The following is a 20,265-nucleotide window of genomic DNA, read 5'->3' on the forward strand; positions in this document are numbered from 1 at the left end:
CTAAAAAATACACATGTATTTTGAATACTGCATTGAAGGGCTGTATTGAGATTTTTTTGTGAATTTAAATGGAAAGAATGTTACTCATTGTATTCTTTTCTTCTTCAGCAGAAGGAATGGCTTTGCCTCAACTGCCAGATGCAAAGGGCCCTAGGAGCTTCTGAACCTCCAGGCCTCCCCATGATAAAACCCCAACCATCACCAAGCAAAGAGGTCCCTGCCGAAACTCAGCAGAAAGAGACACCCATGTTAATTTCTCAGGATGACACCCTTAAACCTCCCGCAACCTTGACTGAGCTAGTCAATGTAGCTCAGACCAAAGAAACCACAACTTCAGCCCTTGATGCATTAACAAAGACAGAGGCCCCTTCAGCGGTTCCATTGTCAGACAAAGCTGTTCCATCAACTATAACAAAGACTGATGTCTCACCAATCCCTTCTACAGAGACAACCAAAGGAAAGCCTGGTGCGCCTCAGCAGCAAGCCCCTAAAGTTGTGACTTCTACTGCTAAGTCTATTCCTCAAACAGATCCAAAGGCAGGACAGCCAGCACAACAAAAGCTGCCACAAGCTGTGACTTCTATCGCCAAGTCTGCTCCTTCACCTGATCCAGAAGTGAGAAAGCTACCCCCACAACAAGCTGCAAAAGCAGGTAGCTCTCCAGCAAAGTCTGTACCACCGCCAGCTCAGTCTCCAAAACCGGAGTCAGGAGGCTTCTTTGGCTTTGGTGGTCCTAAAACAACGCCATCTGCAGCAAAGTCTGCTGAGTCGGTGACTGGAAAGATGTTTGGCTTTGGGTCTTCTTTCTTAAGCTCTGCATCAACTTTAATAACCTCTGCTGTCCAGGATGAACCTAAAAATACACCACCATCTCCACGTAAAATGTCAGCTGCAGCCCATGTTTCTCCTAAAACTACACCACCAGCATCCCCTAAAACATTGCCTGCAAAGGATATCAAGCCACCTGCTTCTCAGACACCTCAGGAGAAGAAACCAGATGAATTACAACAGGAGAATACTCCTTCAAAAGAACAAGCCAAAGTAATTAAAGTTCCACCAGAGCCACCCAGCGCACCAATGGAAAGCAAAAGTGCTCCCAAAGCAGAACTATCCATCTGTCCACTCTGTAAAGTTAAACTAAACAGAGGCTCTAAAGATCCTCCGAACTACAACACTTGCACAGAGTGCAAGACTAATGTCTGCAACCAATGTGGATTTAATCCCATGCCAAATGTGGCAGAGGTAAATAACTTGCTCTAATTTGACATATGATATTGAAGAATAAAAGTTAATTTGATGATTTGATTTGAATAAGACAATTTTACTGTAAAATGAAATGTTATATACCATAACAGTTTAGTATGGCAATTAAGAATAACTCAACATACATCCTCATAGATAATGGAGCTGATGATTTATTTTGATCCTAGGTACGTTTAAGCTTCTATGAAAGAGAATTTGAAAAAACACATGTGACACAGAAATGACAGAAGAAGTAAAACAATTTGACACAGCTAATTTAAAACAAATTAAAGTGTCCCGCAAAATATGAAATCTTTGGTTTATCAATCATAATCAGATTGTTTCTTTTTAATTCACCAATAGCTGATATATTTCATTGCTCTTTTTTCAGGTAAATGAATGGCTTTGTCTCAACTGCCAGATGCACAGAGCTCTAGGGGCATCTGAGCCTGCTGGACGCCCTGTCGTGAAACCGCAACATTCCCCAGGGAAGGTTCTTACACCTGGCTCTGAACAGACGAATAAACCAGCAGTAATCCAGAAGGAGAAGCCCTCAGAGTCACCAGTAGTCAAAAAGGAGATCCCTCAGGCAACATCCCAAAGAGGAGAAACCCCCAAAGCTGAGGCTCCTTTGCCAACTGCAGTTAAAAGGACAGACCCACCAGGAGAAGACTCTTTTCAAAAGACACAGATCCTTTCAAGTACTGAGAAAGGACATGGCAAGAATGTGGCTAGCGAGCAGAAGAAGTTTGAAGAAAACGCTCCAAAGGTACAGCCTCCTCAAACTACTGTGCCAGTAATCAAGGCAGGTCCTACGAAACAAGAAGTTGTAAAATCGCCACAACAGCCCTTAAGATCTGCTACCCCTCCTGTCAAATCTGCAACACCAGCAGCTCAGCCTGCTAAACAGCAAGAATCCGGAGGTCTCTTTGGATTTGGTGGTCCTAAAACTCAACCTGCTGCTGCAAAGTCAGCTGAGTCAGTGACTGGGAAGATGTTTGGTTTTGGTTCATCTCTTTTCAGCTCTGCATCTACATTGATTACAACAGCTGTTCAGGACGAACCTAAATCTACCCCACCTACACCACGTAAGATGTCAATTACAACCCAAGGCTCTCCTAAATCTACCCCACCTACGCCGCGTAAGATGTCAATCACAACTCAAGGCTCTCCTAAACCTACACCTCCAGCTTCACCCAAGATGCCCTCTGTAAAGGAGACCAAACCACAGACATCTGAACCACCTCAAAAAGCCAAGCCCAATGAACAGGCAAAAGAAGTGAAAGCTTCACCTATGGAAGTGAAACAAGTCGCTCCTAAAGCTAGTCTGTCCACTTGCCCTCTTTGTAAAGTAGAACTCAACATTGGCTCCAAAGACCCTCCAAATTACGACACCTGCACTGAATGCAAGAAAACTGTGTGCAGTCTTTGTGGATTTAACCCCATGCCTCATACATCAGCAGTAAGTGATATACATTTGTTTTCACTTTTATTTTCTACATGAAATGTAGCATACATGTTAATATTGTAAGCCACATCTACATCTTAGCATATAACTGACACAGCTTTAAAACGGTGAGAGTTCTTATTTACTGAAAAGCACATATGTTTGTGTTATTAAATTAACATACTTATACATTTCTTTACATTTGATTGTAAACTCTTGCACAGCAAGCAGAACGTGCAAGCAGTACAATGGGCTTTTACTATTTCCATGACTTCTTTTTTTATGTAAAAGGCTGGAATCTGGGAGATTGGCATCTTTTTTCCAAGGAAAAAGCAGCCAGCAATATATTGAATATTCTTTTCACAGACCATAAATAGTATAGAATGGAGGAATAGTAAATTAGGTTGCCAGAGCACATAAAATGTATGGAGAGCTTCCTTGAAACTATGTTTCTTTGAAAATACATCTGTAGGCTGTTAATTATCATGATCCATGTGAATTATTGACCCTAACCCTTCTTGGGGTGGTAAAACGACATTTTAAAGATACTTCCCTCCAGAAGAGTGACCTGAGACATTACATAACTGCTCATGAGAGGAGTGCATCAGCAGACTGGCCGCTCTGAAAATGAATTAAAGTGATTGAAGGTTGTGCAACAGCATTAGCGAGATGGGATCTGCTGCCATAGCAGACCAGGGAACAGGGAATCTCCACCCCCGTGAGAGATCTGAGACGTCAGAGCCCCGTGATATGCCAATAAGCAGAGGTGACAAGGATTTGGTCCAGTATAGCACAGTTTAGTACATTAGAGCAGCAGACATTTCCTTTCAGGCCATCTGCTCTCTCACAGAACAGTGACTCCATCTAATTCGACTGTTTTCCCATCATTTCATGTGGGCGGCAGTAGTTCATGTGTACCTGTGTATATGTATTGTACACAAATGTTAAATGCAAGGCTGTGTAACCAGGCCTTTCTATTTCTTATTGTTATTTATTGTCTGTTGCTGCCTTGAATAATGTGTAGGTTTGTTAGGCAATTAGATTAATTTGTTTGAATACTTAAAAGACCAAGTGTTTCTTACAGACAGTTAAGAATATGAAAAATTGACTGTCGGTTAACAAAGATCATCTCTCTAGTCATTGAGTAAATGTCAGCATTGTTTTTCTTTTTGTTTATTTCTGCATTCACTCTGATTTCCCAGAAACGGATTACCACATGCTCAGTCCAAATGGTGCGTCGTTATGGAGAAATAACACTGACAGAGATTTGCCTGTTATGTAATTGACACTTCTCACGTTTTACATGGACACCAGAGAGGGGGGATGAGCCTCAGGGTAGACTTCTGATGGGGGAAGGGACAAACATGGATGATTGCTGCTGTGTACAGTACATAATAGATTCATGCCCCCAAACAGCCGACAAGAACAGAAATAGCTTAGCTTAAACAGATGTGTTAAGGATGAGTCGCCATACTTATTGCTGCCCTGCTTTATCCAAAGGGTCTATGACTGCCAGTTCTCTATCACGATTGTGTGTGGCTTCTTTAGATAGGCAGACATAATGGCAAGGACTTGAGGTTCAAAAGGAGAGAGGCCACTTTGGGCAAAGTGAGCACTAGCTGTATCCATTTTTTTTCGTTTTGCCTGTTCTGCTTGAGCTGATACTATCAAAGGCCTGTGAGTGACTCTTGTCTGTTAAGTAGGGCACACGTGTGTCCTGCTTTGCCAGCTTGTGCTTGTGTGTGACAAACAGGACAGTATGAAGTATATTTCCTCAGTATTTTTTGGAAAGTTTCTTTAAAGCCATATATGTCTTTTCCAGAGGAAGTTTTCCTGAATCGTTTCAATTAATCACAGGTAAAAGCTGCTGACCGTCGTATTGCTGAGCTTGCAAAAAATACTTATTTTTGACAAGATGCATTATGAATGACACACAGGCTAAGCAGAGGCTAACCATGCAGCACGTGAATTATTTTAATTGAAACCAACATTTTTATTGTCTTTACATACACAAGATGTTTTTTTGTTTTTTTTGCTGCAAGCCTCACAATCCCAGACTGTTAGCCCAATAATAACCATGAGACGTCCCGTGGTGCTTCTAGTGACAGTGTTAAAAATAGTCACTCTGAGGAGGGACCCAGCCCTGCCTACCTCCTGCATCCCTACTATTTTTAACTGCCTCTTTAAAGGTCACATATTATTCAAAATACCATGTTTTTCTAACACTGTGTCTCCAGTCTGTCTACAAGCCCCCCAAATTATGAGAAAAGTCCATCCTCATCGTCTTTTACCTGCTTCACTTTTCAGAAAATAAGTGCTCAAACAGGCTGTTTAGAGATTTTCCCTTTGTGACATCACAAAGAGCAGTAAACCCTCCCCCACGTGGGTGACACTCCCATAGCTAGGTGTTAGTTCTGCACTGCCTCATCAATGCAAATAATAGGGCATTGCGCAAGAAAGCCTGAGCCACCCAAGCCCTTCCAGAGGGGCGTAGTCAGACACAGCTCATTTGCATATAGACACAGAAACAGCCCGTTCTGAGCATGGCTGAAATAGAGGGGTTAATTGGCATGATAAAATACAGGATCAGAGCGGATTTTTAACAAGAAGCTTCACAGACATGTTTTGAAGAGCTCGAGACTTATTTAAACTGCTTGAAAAGGATAATTATATGTGACCTTTAAAAAGTTTCAACTTGACAAAGTGTTAATTATGACCTTATCATTTCATCAAAAGTGGTAACACGTATCCCTCAAGCTACAATGATTGCTCTGATTGTGAGGATCCATGATTCTATTGTAATTATTAGATTCACAGGACCTTACCTTAGAGGTTAGGCCCTGTTAATATAACTTCTACTGTCTTGCCACACCTTCTATCTCACATTTGCAGATTGTCCACCCATTGTACCACTCCATCAAAAGAAGGTTCCTTCATATGCCATTTGACGTTTTCGAAAATTCAGTTGCTGTATTCTATTTTGCTTCAGAATAAAGCACTCTGCTTATTACCTATTAGTAGGTCAACGTTCTCTATTATCTGGGGGCTTGATTTATAAGGAGTTCTGTTTTGGAGGGGTGTGCTGAAAGCTAAGTATATTTGCCAGCTACAGCTTGTGCCAAAGGCATCTGCCAGAAAATCAATAAGAAACTTGCCTGCTCCAGTATCAATAGCAGGGAGGCATAGAAGAGAGTCTGGGAAGAAGTGGTGTCGTCTACAGCCCAAATGCTGAACATCAGTTGAGCTTTAATGAAATGTAGTATCAGCACCACCCAGTGACTTGTGTTTTACAGTGTATAGAAGTGTGGGTTTGTGCAATACCGGTAATACAAAAATGACTGCATTGATTCATCAGATTGGAAATGCCAGAGTGCCAGAGCTTCTCCGTTAAGAGCAGTTTGATATATGAGTGTGCACTTTTTGTTACCTTGATTTACAATGCTGTTGTTGGACTGCACAACTGTTACACCTTATTCTAATGGCGAACAAGAATTATATCTTGTTTCAGGTATTCATAATGCATAATGGGATGTGCCAACTTTGTATGTGAGGATGTGTGTAATTGCGTAATTGGGAATACAGTAGAAAAATTAGGTTTCTCAATATGTTAATGTTTAAAGCTCATTTGTGCCTGATTTAGATGGATTTAACGAATAAGATGTAGCAGAGAGCCTTTTGCTGTGGGAAAAAAAGGGTACTGGGTAATTCTTTAAAGAGCTCTGCAGATCCAGTCTGATGCAGAATGCTTGTGTGTCAAGAGCATAATTTTCTGACTGCAGTCATTGGGAAGGTCTGGTAATCCAGCTTCCAGGCTAATCACAAGAAGCAGCCTCTCCCACGGATCTGTGCCCGGGGGCTCTTGCTCTTTACTTATAAAACATATTTAATTAGACAAAAGGATGATGGCCACTTTCCAGACCCTGTGGCTCTGAGTCATGGCTCTCAGACTGTGTGGCCGCGAGGCACTGCTGGCGCTGAAGGGGAATGTGATGGGATTAGTCCTTTTTTTTTGTTGACTTAGATGTTTTTTTGAAGTCTGATTTAAAACAGGAAGGTTAAAGGAGTTATCAGATGCAAGGCTGGTGCGGTGTTGAGACGGTGATGTTTATTGTAGCTGATTTATTTGGCATTAATTCGGAGTATAGTACACAATGCAAAAGCAACTGTTTGTTTGCATATGTAAACACTCAGTCCTTCCCTTGGTTAAAATGGGCAGCTATAATGCTGAGGCTTGGACCTGTGTGATACCAGCACCTGGAGAGGTGTGAGGCCAGGGCCATATTTAGGTTGCAGAAGAAGGAGAATACAGTCGACAAGCAGAAACACTCCATCTGTGAACACTGCTCTTTGATCATTCTCCTGATAGCTCCTTTCAAGTTTGTCCTGTTAGAAGGCAGCAGAACTATGACAGGCAATGGGCCACCATTTCTGATTTAAATTGGATTTGCAAACGTGGTTTCTGACAATCCTAATCCTTTGAAAAACATCTGTATGTCATGTATCAATTGTCACTAAATATAAGGAGGTTACCCTGCAGCGACCTAAATATCAGTGTCAATATCAATATAATAATCTCAATGACAGACATATCCAGCATAGGACATTTTCCCTAATTATGTTTGAGCATCAGTATATATTGAGAAATAATAAAAAATGATCTGATCTTAAAATCCAGTGCATCCTTCTATCTTAAATGGATAAAGTGTTTAAACTGTCATATTATTTGAGATTATGGTTATGGCAGCTCAGGATTTCAGCTACACAGTAAAATAGATTTTTACATACACAGATACAGAGTTCAATTTATTTCTATTGCTGTAGATAACTAATCTATACATATAGGCAGCCTGTGAGGAGGTTTTGTGCTGTGTCTTTGAGGTGATCAGAAAACATATAAAGAGTTGGGAGTTTTTTATCACTAATTTATCATGTGAATGGACCCTCGATTGACATAACTTTTCTGATTAGCATTTGTATGTTAAGGATTTGCATTCCTTGTAATCTGTGATTACGCCCGGCAAGTGTTAGAGAAGAAGACAGGTGTGTTAAAATTGCATTATAGATGGATGTTTGAGGCAGAATAGCAGGAGTTACAGGTTTGATTTGTTAATAACAAAAAAGGATTTGCCTGAATAACATCCTTTAGTTTTAATCTGGAGCATTATAAACTCACTTTGTCCACCTTTGAAAGGTTATCATGAGTGAGAATAAGCCCGCATCAGATAACAGATGAAACTGAGATTTAAATGATTGATTGGCTTACATGATTATCAGCATTAGGCACTATGCTGATGAGGATTACCATACCAGAGTAACCACAGGTGACTGAACAAAAGCACCTTAGCTTCAATAAAACATTTTTACCCATGCAGCTCATCAAGCGTTGATTGAACATACTATTCATTGTAAAAACAGTCTCTTGAATGTTACAAAATTCGTTACACAACAAGATTAAACATAAATAGAATTTCTCTTACTGGTTCATTGGAACAAAGATTAATATTACCACAATACTACCAATGCACAGGACATGTAGCTCTGAATTAGTTATTCACATGTAAGTGTGTTCGGAATCAGAGATTGGCAAAATGTGTTTTTATAAAGTACTTAGACAGTTATTGTGGACATGTGGCCAAATTTGTTCCATAATAAGGATATAAGACAGTGTAAATGTGTTTTGGTTTGATACCTTATCTCTTGGATGAAGCACATAAAACTTAAATGGTGTTTCTCAAACAGGATATGTATGCGATGTAATCTCTGCCTCTGTCTGGTCTATCTGACCTGCTCTCCCTGGCTCTGCAGAGGCAGGCGCATTGCTGTGATTTGGTCTGCTAGGCTGCTACAGAAACACGTTTTATCTATTGACAGCTTGAGCCCTTTTTCTCTTCCTTAACAGTCGGATTTTAAAAAGTATTACTTTTAAAATATGATTAGCTCTATTGCCAGGTAACATGTCTTATTGCTGTCTTGCATGTGTGGTCAATTCCAGCGTAATGCTAATAAGGATTTGAATATGTTGGATTTCTATGAATTTGCTTTGGTTGCTTGAATTATGAGGGAATGAAAGTGCAGGGTGAAGGTTAGTACTGAAGGTACTGAAGGTCTTTGATATAACTCAGCATTTGAAAAAGGCCGGCTGTGATGGCAAAATGCTGATTCAGCATTCATTTTAATACATTATTACACAAGGTTGTTTTCCTTTTGTTTTTACGTTGATCTCTGTTGTGCTGATACTGATAGTATGTTTGTCTTTTTCATCACAGAAGGAATGGCTATGTCTGAACTGCCAGACTCAAAGGGCATTGTCGGGACAGCTGGGTGACTCAGGAAAAATGTCCCAGCCATTACCTGTATCCGCAAAGCCAGAGACCTCAGCCCCTCCTGCAACCACAAAGGCAAAGCCCCAAACTCCCCCTACCAAGGCAGAGCCAAAACCTTCATCTGCAAAATCCGAGCCCACAACAGACCCCATCAAGGCAATACCAACAGTCCCGGGCCCAAAGGCAAAGATGGAGCCAACATCTGTCGTGTTAGAAACTACACCCACAGCAGCTTCCACACAAATCGAGGTCAAGACTGCAGTCTTACCCACAACAGCAAAGGCTCCACCTCTTATATCAGAAAAACTTCCTTTAGCAACATCCAAAACCGAAGTAACTGAACCCCAGGCCCTAATGAAGCAGACAGTAGAAACACCAATAGGGGACGTACCAAACACAGAAGTTCCCAAGACTGTAACAGTTGATAATAAGGAGGCAGTGAAATTGGTTTCCAGGGTGACAGAAATTCCAAAGGCTAAAGAGTCTAAACCTGATCTTTCAACAATCAAAGCTGAAGGACATGAAGCAGAGCCTCTTTCTATTCCAGTGACTGCAGCTACATCTGTACGGACTCCCACTATTTCTGAAGAGGTTGCTACAACTGTTCCAGGGATTGAAACAAAGCCAGAATTGTTTGCTCCAGAGAGGATTATTAAGGAAGTGCCGCAGGATGACCACATCAAACAGATAGAGCCAACAAAGTCTTTACAGCAAGATGAATTGCAACCAATGTCAGAGGAAGCACAGCGGGTATCAGAAGTAGAGCCTGGCAGCAAGAAAGTGGCAGAGAAGCCAGTTGGAAACATAGCTGATGTGACCTTAACTCCAGAAAAACGTCCAGCTCCTGTCCAGCTTCTGTCCAACATCATAAAAGTAAGATTTTTCCCAATTAACTTCTTCTGAAAGTAAACAACATAACAGAGAGAGCCATAACTCACTATCATAACTTCAATACTTGATATAAGTTCACTATAATGATTTTAAAATCCTTAAAAATGTAAACTGCATATAACATGTAGCCAACTTATTCATAGCTGAATTGAATTGTAACTGAATTGTATTTGGCTGAAAAAAAGCAGCTCATGTTTTGGTTCCTCTCTCAGATGGGAAGACTATCACAGTGATTTATAAAAAAAAAAGAATTTAAATCATTTAAATCATTCAACACTCAATGGAGAGTTTTGTATGACACACTTTCATTTTTTTCCCCACCAGTCATTTGTTGGTTTATTTTATCCTAATCCCTTTAAAAAAAAATACGGTTTTAAAATGATAGATGGAAGACACTTAAGTAAATGTGTCTTTCAACTAAAGTAAGAAGTTTCCTTTATTATAAAGTCAAATAAGACCAACTTATATCGAGCTTGTTTCTGTTTTTCTGCAAATTGTAAAAAAAAAAAAAAAAAAAAAGCAACACAATTGTTTACCTCAAAATTACAATACTTACGTGATTTGGTGTAAAAGACCAATTAATTTCAGGATTGCTCTGAATAGCATGCTACATTTATGTGCACCCAGATTTGGGAAGAAACATTTTTTTAAATTTGAAAAACAATTTAAATTCATTTTGAATGATGCAATCGGTGCTAAGGAAAAAAAAAAAGTTGCCACATGGAACATGGTCACATTCTGTATGTCAGTTTCACTTCTTCAACATCTTGTAGTAGGCTACGTATGTTTTCTGAAGGCAACCTGATTGAAGAAGGTCTTGAAACTTCTTAGTACTGTAGTGCTGACACAATTCCAACCCTCTCTCAGTCAGTGCCATGCACCAAGGCTACATCATATCCAAAATGACATCTGAAATTGTAAAAAATAATAATAATTAAAAGAAAGAAAAATGTCTGAACATATTTCATATACTCTTATTCTTCAAATAACAATTAAATAAAATAAACATTTTGGCATGATTTAAATCCTCATAGTTACTAAGTAAATAAGGTGTTTCTTGATATAAAACCTGATTATTTCAAATTTTTCACATATATCTTGTTTTTTCATTTCATTTTTCAGGAGCAAGATGACAGCAACAAAGAACTAAATACTGAGCAGATTACACTGGAAAACAAAGCTGATCCTGTGACAGCTACTAAGCCTACTTCAAAAGGAGAAGAGCATGATGAAGAACCCCAGATTTTACCCATATTCCAGGAATTAAAGGATGGGCAGATGGTTAGTGATACAAGTAAAAATAATGAAAACACAGATACATCCTCAACCGTGAAGGAGGAGGTTATAGCTGAAAGGAGACGTCTAACTTTTCAAGCAATGGAAGAGAGCAGTGAAAGTGACATCACACCCTCACCCTCACCAAAAGTCCAGAGGAGAAGGCTGAAAGTTAGTAATGTTTCTTCAAGCAGTGAAGACAAAACTGAAAGCGCTGACTCCAACATAGAAGATGAAGAGTTCATCCGCAGGCAAATAATGGGCATGGGTGATGACGAAGAAATGTCTCTTTCAGAAGATGAGAAAGAAGAGCATATAAAAAATAAAGATGTCATCAAGGAGGCTGAGCTTGAAAATGCTTCAGTGACAGTCGAATCACTGTCTAGAAAGAGTAGCACAGAAAATGCAGGGAGCCTAGCAGGGGGAATAACCACTAAAACAGACACTACAACTATAAAAGAGGCTACTGAAACATTGACTAACGTTGCTTTTAAGAAAGCTATTCCTGTCTTGAGAACAAAACCAAGCACTGATGAAGAAGTAGAGAGCATCACAGAATCCCTTTCAAAGGGATCATCTAGTGTTCAGGTATCTGGCTTTACTCCAAGATCTTCTCCTACATCTGCTTCATCTCTGGAGGAGGACAGTGATAGCAGTCCAAGTCACAGGAAGGTCAAAGGGGACAAACAACATCGCAAAGGTAAACACAGGCAGCCAACCCAGCCTCTCCCTACAATTGAGGACTCATCCGAGGAAGAAAAGATGAAACAGAAAGATAAGTCTAGGAAAGACAAAGATGACGTCAGGACCCATGGCAAAATACTTTCCCCAGCTGGTGATGCTTCCTCCTCAGAGGATCTGAGACAGGTAACAGTTATCACTGACACAAGTAGAACATCTGGCTCTGAGTACTCTGCCAGTATGGAATCAGAAACAGACGCTATGCGAGCAGTACAGAGAGGACGTAAGCCTTCACCAACAGTGATACCATACACTCCCCCGGATCCATTTGAAAATATGTATATAGCTGCAAAATCATTAAAGAGTGCAGAGGAAGCATATGAGGAAATCATCCAGAAGACAAGGGCTATTCCAGGGGAGAGTCCTCCTGATATTGAGCCACTCTATGGAGGAATGGCAATAGAAGACTATCTTTATGAATCCTTAGTGGAGGAGCCTGATCTGAAGATGAGTGAACTACAAGAGGAAGAACCCAACCCTGACAATGTCTCTGACATGATGAAAAAACTCAGGTCCCCAGAGGAGGTTTATGAGGAGATGATGCAAAAAAAGAGAGAACTGATGATGATAGAGCAAGAGTTTCAACAGGCCCAGACTGCCATGGAAACTTCCTCACCAGAGGTCACTGATCCTATGGTGATTGTTGACACCTGTGTGGTGACAATACCAACTGAAGGGACATCACTTACTGGACAAACTGATGTACTTTTCACAAGTGATGCAACTTCCAGTGAAATGCCAATCAAGAAAAAGAAAAGGCCAGCTCCACCACGCCCCACTGAACCTCCTAAGCGTTCCGAGGGGACTGCTGTTACTAGTACTCAGAGTGTCTCTATAGGTTTTGTTAGGCCTATGGTCCCCCAAGATCCGGCACTCAGAAAGGCATTGTTCCCCATACCAGACCTCAAGATTACCCAATGTTCTTCTGGGGAGGAAGAAGATGATAGTCTTGCTGAAGAATATGGAGTTGGTTTTTCCTCTGACATTACACCCAGTGATGACTCTGAGACTAAAGAAGAGCCATCCATTAGCCCACCTTTGTCTGATATAGCTGATATTGAGCCCATCTCTGTGGTCTGTGAAGTTCCACAGCCAAAACCTATTCCGACACCAATATCAGCACCAGAACTAACCACGACACCTTCCCCTGTATCACCAGTGTCTCCTCCAACTTCACCAGCAACTCCAGATTCCAGTTTGGCTTCTAATGCTACATCTTCATCACCATTTCAAGCTCAAACACCTCTTTCATCAGACTCAACTCCACTGTCTACACCAACACCTCCAACTTTATTTTTAACTAAATCAATTCCAGAAATCTTGCCACCTTCTTCTGCCACAGTTTCATCTAGCAGGGATTCAGTCTCTGATCATACTCCAGCTGCAGTTATAGTTACTATACCAGATGTGGTTTCTGATCCATCTAAAGCTCAAACAGCTCAAGGTCAACTAATGTCTATTGCAGGTGAAGCCCCGGCATTAGCCCTAGTGGAAAGGCCTTCTCTGGAACCTGTTGTAGTTGAAATGCCAGACTTAGTGTCGTCTCCCTCTCAGGTGCCCTTTGAGGCTTCATCTTTTACACAGGTCTCAGCACCGAGTCCAGCACCAACAGCACTAGTGGCAGCAAGCCCTGTTGCAGTCTCCACTACAGCTTCAGTCCACATTGTTTCTGCATCTGTTACTCTGGCCCCAGGACCAGTGATAGTCCAGATGCCTGACCTAGTTTCAACCACATCTCCAATCTCTGCACAAGCCCCACCACCAGTCTCAGCACTTATTACCACCCCAGCTCCAACCCAAGCTAGAGTGGTACCCTCAGTCCCAATACAACCTTCTATTCCAGCTATGCGTCAAGGAGTAGTCCCAGTTCCCACTCAAACAGCTCACGGGCCCGGGTCAGCTCCAGCATCAACTACTATAATCAAAAAGAAGGTCCCACCCCCACCTCCCCCTCGGTCTACTTCAGTGTCATTACCTGAGCCTACCTCAGAGTTGCCACTTGTTAGGGCAGTTCATCATGCCACCCCTACTATGACCACCACCTTAGCTATGGGAGCTACAGTATCTAGTCAGCCAATGCAGTCAGTTGTTGTGGACATACAGCCAAGAATGGATGACTTACAGCCAGATAATGTGGCTGTACGTCAAGTAGTTACCCAAACAAGACAAGGGCATGTAGTCTTTATAGTGCCCAGTGGGGAAAACTTAGCTTCCACTCCTTCTATTCCACAAACTAGTCAAAAAGCCACACAACCTTCCCAAAATATACCCAGTATATGTTCAGCTTCATTATCCAGTAAAGTGTCAGATTCAGCTCCAACACTTCCCCCTATTACAAAAGTTGTAGATGCAGTAGAAGTACCAGTGGCAGATACACCTCCACCAGCTCCCAGCACTTTACCCAGGCCAACTGTTTATCCAAAGCCACCAGCTTCTGTTGCTATGACAATTGCTTCAACAACATTGCCACGTGTTTCTGTTACATCAGGCCCTAGTCAAACCACCAAGCCTCCTCCACCCATACCACCAAAGCCTATATCAATTCCAGCTGGACTGGTTTTCAGCCATAAACCAGGAGAGAGTGTTAAGCCACCTCCTCATGTGGTTCCTAAAGCTGCAACACTGCCCAGGACTAAAGAACCTCCAAATGCTCTGTCACTTAGCCTCACACGCCCTGTGGAGTCAAAGCTGAGCGCAACATCTCCAAAGTCACCCTTGTCTCCCAGACATGCAAAATGTTTACAAACCTATGTGGTGATAACCCTTCCATCTGAGCCTGGTTCACCAACAGAGGGAATAACAGTCCAGGCACCTGTAAGACGTGGCTCCATCCCATCTACAAAAGTGTCAGGGGTACGTGCCACACCAGTAGAGCAGAAAACACCAACTGATGCATTTTCAGCACAAGCTGCAGTCAGAAGAGCCTCTGTCCCCACTGTAAGGCATCAACCTCCGATACCCGCAGCTCAAATTGTGGCAGTAGAGCAAGTGACACCCTTAGAGGTAGTAGCTGTTGAAGCCAGGATAGACTCTGTACCTTCTGATGTGCAACCACAACTATCTTTTGCATCAGGTCATGATACACCTATTCAGTTACAAAGTGTGCCTGCTCCAATTAAGAAACCATATGTCGAACAACAATCAGATACTCAGCAACTTCCACCAACTAAAATGATCTCCGAGGAAATAACAATGCCCCAAGAGCAAGCCACAGCAGGAGCATGGTCTAAATCATCTGTTGATCATCATCAAAATATAGCCTCAGAGGCCATAACAGTTCCACCTGAGGCTTTAGCTCTAGGACTATTTCCTGCAGTCCCCATTCAAACTCTTCCCTTGCATCAACAGCCTGTGACAGAAGTTGTTGCTATGCCAGTCCACTCTGGGGTACCATTGCATGCAATTGTTCCCCAAAACAGACAAGCAGCAGTCCCCTCAACTGTTCATTACCCTCAAGAAGAAACTCAAATTGATATACCAGAAAAGGATCAGGATATACCTACTGATGTCATTGTGACTGACATAGTTAATATAAGATCACCAGTACCAGAACATAAACAGCAAGTTCCTGTTCAACAGCAACATGTGATAGCTGAAGTGACATCCAACTCCAAAGAGCAAGAATTACCAACAGGTTCAAACATAATTGACAATTTTTCTGGAATTCAATCAGCACCACAAACTGTTCAGCCTCTAGAAGTTCTGCCCTTTGTTACAGAGCAGCTATTTATGCTGCAACCTCATCTTGCTGCTGAAGCTGTGACCCTCCCTTCAACATTTGAATTACCTAGAGAAGTTATTTCAACTGATACTATTGTAAGAATACCAACAGCAGCAACTGTTCCTCCAGTGTGGCAACCTCCAAATTTAGTAGCTGAAGTTACCCCAACACCAGACATAGCTAAGATAATGCCACAAACTACAGTTCCTTACATGACCACTCCTACAGTTAATCAAGTCATACTATCACCTCTTGGGATAGAAATCCAACAACAGGAATTACCTTCTGATACTTACATGCCACAGGTCCATGGAGCAAATGCATCCTCTATCATGTCCCATTCAGCAGTGCCTCTGGAGATCATAGCTTTGCAGCCTGAGCGTGAGACACCCACAGAAATTATAACCGAGGATATTGATATAAGAAGGGCTTCAATACCGCCGATGGTGCAGCCTCTGGCTGGGATGCCATGCGGAGTCATTAAAACCGAGGAAACCACGAGTCGGAGAAGGACATCTATATCATCCATAGTTCAGCCCTCATACACCTCAAGTGACATGTTTACCTATCCCTCAGCATATGAAATACCGACAGAGGTGGTTGCAACTGAGGACTTTGCTGCCACCAGAAGAGAATCCATAACTATGCAGCCAATATTACCATTGGCACAGGTCATAAACTTGCCAGCTGAGAAAGATATTACTACTGATCGTCATCCTGTTCAGTTCCCCTACAGAATTCCTTCAACAGAACAAATACCACAGACATTAAACTATCCATCAGAGTATGATCACCCTCTCGAGATAATAACCACTGAGGCATACACTAGAAGAACCTCAATGCCAACCTCACAAAATATTCCACAGGGTGTATCTGTGGCACCAGTCACTATCACTAAAATTCAACAAGAGTCTATCGAGAGTCAAGAGATTCGAGGACCAGAAAAAGTGGTGTCCAGTATGAGCCACATGTATTCATCTTCAATTTCAACTTCAGGCCAGCCTCCTGAAAGCCTGCCTAACCTGGTCACTCAGGTGGTCACCACTGAGGTCCAGAGGACCACCGTTTCTGTGGTCCATGAAAGACTCCCACAGGCCCCTCCATCAAGTGTAGCAATAACCATACAACCAGACATAGCTAAAGTCCAACCTCTGCCAAAACAGAATGGGAGGATAATCTACCCTGGGGATGTTATTGATTTACGTACCATGAAGGTTGGACTAAAGATGACTGAACAAGGTATGGACCTGACACCACCCGAGTCATGTCGACATTCTGTTTCAAGTGACTCTAGTTTGCGTCAAATTACAGCAGTGCAGCCTGAGATAGTGAATCTTAGTGCAGAAATCACACCTGCAACTACACTGTCTGTTGTCACTGACAGCATAACAATAGTCACATGTACAGCGACCATTTCCTCATATAACAACACACCAGCAGAAAAACCACTTGATTTGCAAGGCCCTGTTGTGTCATTACCTCTACCTCTCACCACATACAAACCATTTGAACCATTAGCACAGATTGTATACAGACCTGTGACCTCACAGACTTTAACCAGATCTGTAGCATCTGCAGCTCAAGAAATACCAATGAATCTTTCCTTTGGAGTCTCCCCAGGAGGAAAGCAACCTATATCTCCGGCAAAAGCAGCTATCAGCAATGGAGGCCCTGTCCTTTCTCTAGAGGCCACAGGTGCCATGGATTTATCGAACTACAGGCCTGTGCAAGCTATGGTTGCTTTGTCTGGCACAAGCCCAGGAGTTGTGACTACTATTGTAGAGGATGATGGGACTCCAGTTGACCTTACAGCTGGTAGAAGAAGTGTTTGCTGTGATGTCATTTACAAGCTACCATTTACAGGAAGCTGCAGAACACAGCCCCCAGTCACATCGCAGCCTGACAACCGTTTCGGCTACAGAGATGACCACTACCAATATGATCATGCTGGACAGTATGGTGTCAAAGGCTTGAATGGTGTAAAATCCTCCATGTCTGAGACTAACCTGACAGAGGCAGGACTGTTCTCCTATGATCCCAAGAGTGAATATGACTATCTCAGTGGACCCACAAATGGCGCCATAGACCTCACTGCAGCAAAACTTTCTACCGGTGAGTAGTGGGGCATTTCTGCACTTTTGTTACCATCCCCTAAGCTTGCATCATGGGCATGTATTTAACTGATTTTTTATATTTGTGATTTTTATTTGCAATGTATTTTTATTGTTTATTTGTTTGTTTGTTTTATCGTTTATTTTTACATGCTTTCTTTAATCTTTCAAATTTCCTTGTTGGTCGATATGCATGCATGAATTTATTATTAACAGAAGCTTTTTTTTGTTTTGTTTTGTCTTCATACAGATGCATGCGTGTGCCTGCGTGTTCTCCCTCAATATTTTGGTTTTGCATCTTGCTAGCCAAAATGCATGCGCAGTGGCAGTCTTTTGTAAATCCAAATTGCATCACTTTTAAACCTTTACAGAACATATTTGTTTCTGACATTATAATGTAATAAAAAATAAAATAAATATTTATTTGATTATGGCAGGTATACCTCTTGACTTCACTAGCAAAGCTACTGGAAGCTACCCTGGGATGACTACAGCTCCATACTCCCAGGTCCCTTCAGCTGGATTTGGTGTAAATAGTGTTTTAAGAGCCTCTGATGGAGTAGTTTATTCTTCTGTAGCTGCTCCAGTCCCATCCACATATGCAATTACCACTCAGCCAGGCTCCATCCTTAGTAGTACCTTAACACCTACATCAACAGTACAGAACCAGACATTGCCACATCCGTATGGTTTCATTCCTAGTACCGACCCAGGACAGATAATTGCTTTTGATACAGGAATACCCAAGGAGCTTCTTCCCACTGCTTTGGCTGACATCATAACAGGCTACCCAGATATGTACTCAGACACAACCTTGGAAGCAATTGCAGCCTCTCTCGATGCCCTAGCCTCCTCCCCCATATTCCCTGGTTTAGACAACACTAAGATGGCCCAGTATCAGATGGAGAGGGAGTTTCTAGAGCTAGAGAAGCTTAAGCAGCTATGTCTTGCTGAGGAGCTGGAATGGGAGAGGCAAGAGATTCAGCGATATCGTGAACAAGAGCAGTTTATGGTCCAAAGAGAGCTTGAGGAACTACAGGCCCTGAAACAGCAGCTACTCCTTCAGCAAGAGGAAGAGCACCATGCCCACATGGTGGCCCAGCAGGAAACCTATGCCCAGCAGAAAGAACAATTACAACAAATCCAAACACTCCAACTGCAACTCCAACGCCAGCTAGATGAACACTATGGTAGTACTGGAACAGCAGGGAATCTTCTAGATGCTAAATATGCAGGGGTTGGGGACAGTGGCCAATACTGGCCTGTCAAAGATGAGTGTTCAACGCCATCCTTACGGAGACAGTTGGAGGAAGGTCAGGACCATCTTAATTTAGTTAAGAAACTTCAAGCTGATCAGGACACAGGGAAAAAAATAATTGATAGTGGAGTGCAGACAGATGATGAAGACTCAGCAGAGAAGCAGCATGTTGGAAGAAGGAAGAAAAGTAAGAGAAATGTTGATAGCTCAGCCCAAACTGATGACGAGGATCAAGATGAATGGGATGCTCCTACAAAAGCCAGGCGACGCTCAAGAAAACATAGCAGTGATGGAAAACATGGCTCCAAGGTCTCTAGCATTGCTATTCAGACCGTAGCAGAGATATCTGTTCAGACAGACCACTCTGGAACTATCAAACGACCTAATGTCCAAATGGACACAAAAGTGGAAATTGTCAAGCATATATCAGCTCCTGAGAACTCTCAGAGAGGTGGCAGTCTGAGCTGTCAGACAGACTCAGACAGAAGACACACACCAATTGAAGTGGCCTACAGCACTCATCTAACAGCTGATGTTCCCTCAAAGTCCAAAGTCTTCTACAACCAAGTTTCCCCCATGTCTCCAGAAAGGTCCCTTGGAGGGCAGAGAATGTTGACTGCTGACCCAACCAGATTTTCCTCTGGCCCTAGGGTATTAAAGGCTGGTCAGAAATCTCTGTCTGATCCTAAATCCCTGAGTCCTTCTACAGAAGACAGGATGGGTGGATACTATGCAGACAGTTATCCTGTAAGCAGAATGGAATTAATTGTATCTTACCAATATTAAAAGCAATTGTGCTGATTTTGTTTTAATAATTGAGAACTGTATTTCTTTATTTTGTTTTATTTTCTAGGGCCGAGGCTCTCCCTCTGGTACAGGTAAGAAGGTAAAGCGGACACTACCAGACCCTCCTCCCGATGATGACTCTATGGCAGGACGGTCAGGCTACAGCACCAACTCTGCTCGTCGGCGTCTTGCCCGCAGTACAACAATAGCCCGGGCAAAGATCCTGCAGGACATTGACAAGGAGCTTGATCTGGTGGAGAGAGAATCCTACAAACTTCGCAAGAAACAGGCTGAGCTTGATGAAGAGGAAAAAGAGATTGATGCCAAGCTACGGTGAGATGCAATGATTTGACATAAGCCAAAGTCAGGATATATAAACTAACACTATTTCACAGCCCTTTTGACATCAATTCATTAACTAATATTGATAGCATCATGATATCATTGTTTTGCCAGCCTCCCTATCACCC

General features: G+C 42.1%; 1 protein-coding gene across 1 annotated transcript in view; it reads left to right on the forward strand.

The window, feature by feature from the left end:
- The window catches only part of pclob (piccolo presynaptic cytomatrix protein b), a 61,800-nt gene that overhangs the window by 14,115 nt on the left and 27,420 nt on the right, over positions 1–20,265 (forward strand). Inside the window, exons 12-17 of the mRNA XM_065957320.1 lie at positions 109–1,242; positions 1,634–2,704; positions 8,956–9,885; positions 11,026–17,752; positions 18,189–19,756; positions 19,863–20,128. Of these exons, the coding sequence (XP_065813392.1) occupies positions 109–1,242; positions 1,634–2,704; positions 8,956–9,885; positions 11,026–17,752; positions 18,189–19,756; positions 19,863–20,128 (11,696 nt within the window). The remainder of the gene's footprint in view (positions 1–108; positions 1,243–1,633; positions 2,705–8,955; positions 9,886–11,025; positions 17,753–18,188; positions 19,757–19,862; positions 20,129–20,265) is intronic.

The sequence above is a fragment of the Labrus bergylta genome, chromosome 7 (genome assembly GCF_963930695.1).
Source record: "Labrus bergylta chromosome 7, fLabBer1.1, whole genome shotgun sequence".
Taxonomy (NCBI): Eukaryota; Metazoa; Chordata; class Actinopteri; order Labriformes; family Labridae; genus Labrus; species Labrus bergylta.